Source organism: Triticum dicoccoides, chromosome 5A (assembly GCF_002162155.2).
Source record: "Triticum dicoccoides isolate Atlit2015 ecotype Zavitan chromosome 5A, WEW_v2.0, whole genome shotgun sequence".
Lineage (NCBI taxonomy): Eukaryota > Viridiplantae > Streptophyta > Magnoliopsida > Poales > Poaceae > Triticum > Triticum dicoccoides.
This window is the reverse complement of record NC_041388.1, coordinates 422663175-422669503: the sequence shown is the minus strand read 5'-3', so window position 1 is coordinate 422669503 and position 6329 is coordinate 422663175. Positions and strand designations below refer to the sequence as shown.

Below are 6329 nucleotides of genomic sequence, written 5' to 3'. Positions count from 1 at the left end.
ACAGTCTTGGGCCTCAATGCGTTGCGCGCGGTGGGCCTCGCGAGAGAAGGCTGGGTCGTGGGTGGTGCTGCCGAAGTGGGTCACGCGCGGAGAGGGACGCAGGTTTTCGATCGTGCGGATTTGTCGCTAACCACAAGTCGACTGATGGTTAGTCACGTCCTTAAGTTCAAACGAAAGGTATTTAGGACAAATTAGACGAAAATAATATCGCAACAAGGCAGGGGCTCCGGCGCGAAAACGTCTCGTTATCCTCGACCCGAGAGCACAGCAAAACCCCCAAACCCCCGGCACCGTCGCCACCGTTCGTGCCGTCCCAGCTCCGCCAGACGCCGAAATGGCGACCACCACCACCACCCTCTTCTCCCTCGCCCCGCTCCGCCTCACCCACCGCCGACTCCTTGCCCCCGCCCCCGGCACGGCCTCCCGCTTCCGGACGCTCGCCGCGAAGAAGGCGGCCGCCTCCACCGTCTCCGGGTCCGGCGGGGGCGCGGGGAGCGGGCTGCTCTCGGTGCTCGACCGGGCGCTCACCGACGAGGAGGAGTACCGCCGCGCGCGCGCCCAGGTGCAGCGCAAGGGCGTGGAGGCGGAGGGGTACGCCATCGAGGGGATCTCGGTGGGCGGGCACGAGACCTGCGTCACCGTGCCGTCCCTCAACGTTGCCTTCGACATCGGCCGCGGCCCGCTCTTCGCCGTGCGCCAGGACCACCTCTTCATCACCCACGCCCACCTCGACCACATCGTGAGCATTCGAGCCCTTTTCTGACTGGTCTCGTCGCTGTTCCGCTTGGTTAATTGGTTTGCTTGTTATGCGTCTCTAGCTAAGCTATGATGCGCCATTGCGAGATGGAGCTCTCAATTTTGCAATACAAATAGCTTTATATTATAGAAATAGACCGTGTTTTAGTACTTGTACCTTGCCTGCAAAACATGTTCTGTGTGATGCATTAAGTAACAATTTCTAGATGTTTCATGATTTGTTTTGCATTTACAGTTAACCTTTTCTCTGAAATCTTTGCTTAATGTAGTATATAAGACGTTTTAGATACTTATATTTATTTACAGAGGGAGTATATTAGTATTTGAGTCCATGGTAATCGATAATGGTAACTTATTAGTAACTGGTAAGTTAATTTGTTTAGCAAGATAGTCAGATACTGTTGTGAGGGATAATATCATCATCCTCAATAGGAGCCTTGGGGGTAAGTTGGCCTGAATTAGGCTGCTTAAAATGTTTTAAATAATCACCTTGCTCTATCAGTTGCACTTTTGAGGGTTAGCAATAGCTTCTTAATTATGCCATTTTATTTCTCTGCTGGAATGCAAATTAAGGTGAGATGCTCTGTTGTTTGCTATTTCAGTGTTCCCATATGCTCCAGTGCCGACTTACCGTTGCTGCTACAACGTGATAACATCATATATATCTCTTTCTCAAGAAAATTAGTGACGAACTCTTATATTTCAACATTTACATCCACTTCCACTAGAGAAAGAAAACTAATAGATCAGTTATTATGGGTAAACTGGCAACTTTTCAGGGCGGTCTTCCAATGTATATAGCAACCCGCGGCCTCTACAATTTGAAGCCTCCAACCGTATTTGTACCTCCATGCATAAGGGATGATGTTGAGGAGATGCTTCAGATCCATCGTAGAATGAGTAGAATTGACCTGGAAGTTGAATTGGTTGCTCTTGACTTGGGTATGGAGATCATTTCACCGTTTGCCCTTTTGTTTTTTCCTTGTTTACTTCTTAATGTGCAGAATTTCTTTTTCAGGAGAAACATATGAAATACGCAATGACCTTGTTGCCAGACCATTTCAGACTCACCATACTGTACCCAGCCAGGTACTGCTCCTTGACTCAGTAGTTTAATAGAGTTACTCACCATGCAGTTACTGAACATAAGTTAATGCTTATCGTGCCATCTTTTTCCTTGTGAATACCATGAAGGGCTACGTCATATACTCTGTTAGAAGAAAGTTGAAAAAACAATATGCCCATTTGAAGGGAAGTCAAATAGTAAAATTAAAGCAATCAGGCTCTGAGGTGAGTTTTTGTTGTACTCTCAATCAGAAATGTTTCTTATTTTGTAACTCACTCTATGTTTTATTAGATTACAGATACCATACTGTACCCAGAAGTTGCCTTTACCGGAGATACAACATCTGATTTTATTCTTGACCCACGGAATGCGGATGCCTTGAGAGCAAAGGTTCTTATAACCGAGGTATTGTTCAGAATTTTCTTTTCCTGAAAACTCCTTTGCAATGTCAAGTTCTTTCCCTTCACTCCACAGACGGCAAAAGTCGGCCAACGTGTTTGTCTCCGCTGTACTTACATTATTAGGTAACATAAAGAGAAAAGAAAATGTGGAATGCTATGAAACCGAATACATTTAGGGATTTGATATTGTTACGGAGCATGGGATTGAGTTAAGAAGCAACTAGATGGACAGTGATTAATAGTATAATAGGATGGTGTTCTTTGCATCACATATCATCAGATGTTAGAAACTGGGCTTTGTAACATGGCACCGTTGCTTATATATGAGTACAAGTATCACATTTGTTTTGTTATATAGAAGTAATAATTTCTGCTAGTTTATTCATCAGCGAATATCCCAAAGGCTGTCTGAACTTCCTCCAGTTCTGCACATCTATCATTTGGTTGCCGACATCTTTTGAAATTTTGGCAGGCAACCTTCCTAGATGACCAAGTTGATGTTGATCATGCTCGAGAGCATGGCCACATGCATCTGTCTGAGGTAATAGTTCCCATACTGACACCCCCTAGCCATAGAGCTTTGGGACAATTCTGATGATGAGGAGATATTTGTATATATTATACTATCAGTCACTAACATAAACCCTTTTATGCTTCCTAGATAATGGAGCATTCCCAATGGTTTAGAAATGAGGCAATTATACTCACTCATTTCTCAAATCGATATAGTCTTGAGGTATGTAGCCAGTGAACTATCAAACTACTGTGAAAATGCTACATATCTGACCAAAACTATCATTTTATAGGATATTCGGAAAGCTGTTTCCAGGCTACAGCCAAAGTTAATTTCGAAGGTTGTTGCTCTGACAGAAGGCTTCAAATCTGAATATAGCTAAGTGTACAGAAGTAGAACACCTGGTGTTTCTCATCCTGATCCACTGAACGTATGTTCACATTAGGAACTGCCACTTTGTTGACGAATTTATCTTATAGATATGGCTGTTTTATGAGGTCATATGTGCGCGTCTCTTATCTTTTGCCCCTAGTCTTAGAAAATAAACCTTGTACAGCTTAATGAGTATTTTTATGGAAGAAGTGCTTTTGTACTTGCATATGTAGGATATTATGTACAGTACATAACCTCTTTCTTAGATACACTTCAGTTCAGAATAGCAAGGTGGAAAAAATACAATAGGTTGAAAAGGTGAAGGGCAAGAAACACAAAAGTACATATACTACTGCATGAAATTTATTAGGCCTTGAAGTGGCAAATATCTTTTCGTGATTATGAAGTGGCAAATATCATATTCCTGGGTAAACCATCTAGTCCATTGCTTCAGTACCATTTAAGTATCTGGTGTGAAGAAATATCCTGAACAATGAGCTTGTTCGTTGTGAACCCCTTTTCTTCCAGCCTTCCTGTTTTGATTTTTGATGTTGCACCAGATAGCAGGCCTTTTAGTATCTGGTAATAGCACAATGAGGTCTCTTCGCACCAATGTCTTCTTCGCTTATACTCTCTGTGGATTCGTCATCACTGGAGTAATAACCAGCAGGATCGTTGCGTGCGGGAATGATGAATATGTCGGAGTGATCAGGAGATCTGAAGCTGACTCTCCTGGCTACGCTGCGTTGGCTCCTCAGAGTAACCCTGTCGATGGAGAAGCTATCCTGGATATTGGGGGAGTTGTTCTCATAAGGGCAATCCAGGTTAAGCGGACGAACCTTCGGGGAATGCCTTCGAGGTGATGGTGCCCCAATCTCATCTCCCTCGAAGCTCTGCTGAGAGTACAGAATATCCTGAAGAGTATCGTGCCTTACTTCTGCCTTGACTATGCTGCTCTCATAGCGCTGCGGCTTCCCTCCAACGCATCTGGCGCTGCTCTCGCAGCGCTGCGGCTTCCCTCCAGCGCATCTGGCGCCGCTCTCACAACGCTGCGGCTTCCCTCCAAGGCATCTGGGCTTGAGTCTGCTGATGATTGCTTTGACATAGCAAGAACCGCATCCCTGTGACCGTGAGCCCATTTCCTCCCTCCCTCTCTTAGGTGGTGAAAGGAAGTAGCATATGGCTTAAGCAGTTCATGCTAGTCCCCCCTAGCAAATGTGTTTATAGATACGGCATGTGCTTGTGCTTGGTATTTGTTGGTCTTGGCTTTGTCAGACCTTGGCCGTGCCAAAGTAGGACAAACCAGGGAGGTTGGAGCAAAGAACACCAAGAAGGGGACATAGAGAACTTAGTTCAGATTAGCATCGGCTATGGTAATTATATTTTACAATTAACCTTATAGTTCGCCTTGGTGCGATTATTGTTGTCATCGCATCCAGTGAGGGATGTAAATCACAATAATCCTGGTCACATTTGGAGTTCAATATAGACATCCGCGGAGTATACGAAGACCTATTTTGGAATCCTGGCTAGAGAATTGTGGATGGTGGGGTGTGGCTAGGCAATCTTGTCATTACCTGTGTTCTTGTGACTGAGCTGGAACTCCCAGGTGAACACATAGGATATCCAGTGCTGCCACTTGTACAGGGTGTATACAAAAACAGAGTTCACTGTCCTAACGCCGTTGTTATCTAGTCTCCCTGGTATTTTTCCTTTAGATGTTTTAAAATTGTTGGATAGTGAAATGCTTGGAAGGTGGAAAGCCTCCCGAATCCGTGGTTAATTAAACCAGTCTTCTTCATAGTACCAACTCTGACATCATCGTTGTTTCATCCCTTTCTGTTCTTGCCTTCTTGGCATTGCATGCATAAATAAATAAAATCCAGACGATGGTACAACTTGGCAGGTAACTTAATCTGATATGCCCTGATGACAATTAATTTCCTTGGCATGTACTATGATATAATTTCCATGTCCATACATATGTACCATTTGTTTTATGTTCAGTATCATAGTATTTGCTAATTTCATAAATATAAGATGTTTTGGATATTTCAATATGGACCACATACGGACTGAAATGAGTGAACAAACACAATAGAATATGTCTCTATACATCCGATTCAGATAAAAGTTAGAACATCTTATACTTGTGAAAGGATGGGGTACCGTTTTGTACAACATATTGCTAGGGTGCTGGAGATGATTTTGCGATTCCCAAGTATGAGGTCTATGAGCAACTGTCTGAACGCTGTTTGATGACCCAGGTGACCATGAGCTCATTTGTTTTCATTTATACACGAATTTGTATGAAAATTGTCATGAATCATCTATTTGGTAAAAAACAGCAAAGTTCAATATCAGTCTTCATGCTTCACAACGACATTGACTGGGGGACTAGCAGCAAGATCATGGTGAAAGGTTGATGAAACTAAAATTCCGGTTCTATGATGTATTGCTTGCTGTTGCCATTGCTCATTTGAGGGATGTGGTTGGTTTTAAGATACTAAGGGGTTTTCTGTAAATTGGAGCGGAGAAGTGAGGCCTTGTTGCAAAAATGTCACAGCTTACCTCACAGTCGTTAGATATAGATTTGATAGTCAGAAATGACGGATGACAAACATACCATCATCACCAACCGAGTCTTTTATAACTTTAACCCAAAATGGTGTAACGAATATCTTAAGGAAACAGTAGTGTTATTCAGTTGAACACCCCTTGCACTGCATCCGTAGCAAGTTGCACAGTGCAATAAGACTTGAAGATTCTATGACAACGTGAAGATTGTTGATTTCTTGTGACCATCTCTGCAAGTAATTGTTAGTCAAAGTCTTGTCTCAACCAACAAAATACGCCCTGTGTTTTGAAATGATTGAAATAGTTTCTTTTCTGCACTTTATCGTGCTTATATATTGTTGTGGGAGAAGGCCGTCTCAGGTGATTAATTGTTCAGGTAGTCGTTGGCGGTCGCCAAACTGTCAAGAATGATGTAATCAATGACCAATCTAGTGTTCTTTTAATGATCTTGGCTAGAAATCCATCTAATCGCCTCTTTTTTCGTTTAATAGAAATGAATATCTCATTTAGTTACCAAACTATATTACACTCATTGTTCCAAAATACCTATCATTTTATTAACCGTGTCAATTCTTTATGTTTGACTATGCATCATAAGAAATATCATAAAAATACAACTTATTATAACTATGCAAAGTATATA

At 42.7% G+C, this 6329-nt stretch overlaps 1 protein-coding gene across 1 annotated transcript; it reads left to right on the top strand.

Annotated features, from left to right (window-relative positions):
* Positions 1-275: 275 nt before the first annotated feature.
* Positions 276-3374, top strand: LOC119302000 (tRNase Z TRZ2, chloroplastic-like). Its single transcript, XM_037579008.1, has 8 exons — positions 276-739; positions 1536-1698; positions 1775-1845; positions 1951-2046; positions 2114-2227; positions 2696-2764; positions 2885-2959; positions 3030-3374. Exons 1-8 carry the CDS (start codon positions 335-337, stop codon positions 3117-3119), a joined length of 1083 nt encoding a protein of 360 aa, XP_037434905.1. The 5' UTR covers positions 276-334; the 3' UTR covers positions 3120-3374.
* The last annotated feature ends 2955 nt before the right edge of the window (positions 3375-6329 follow it).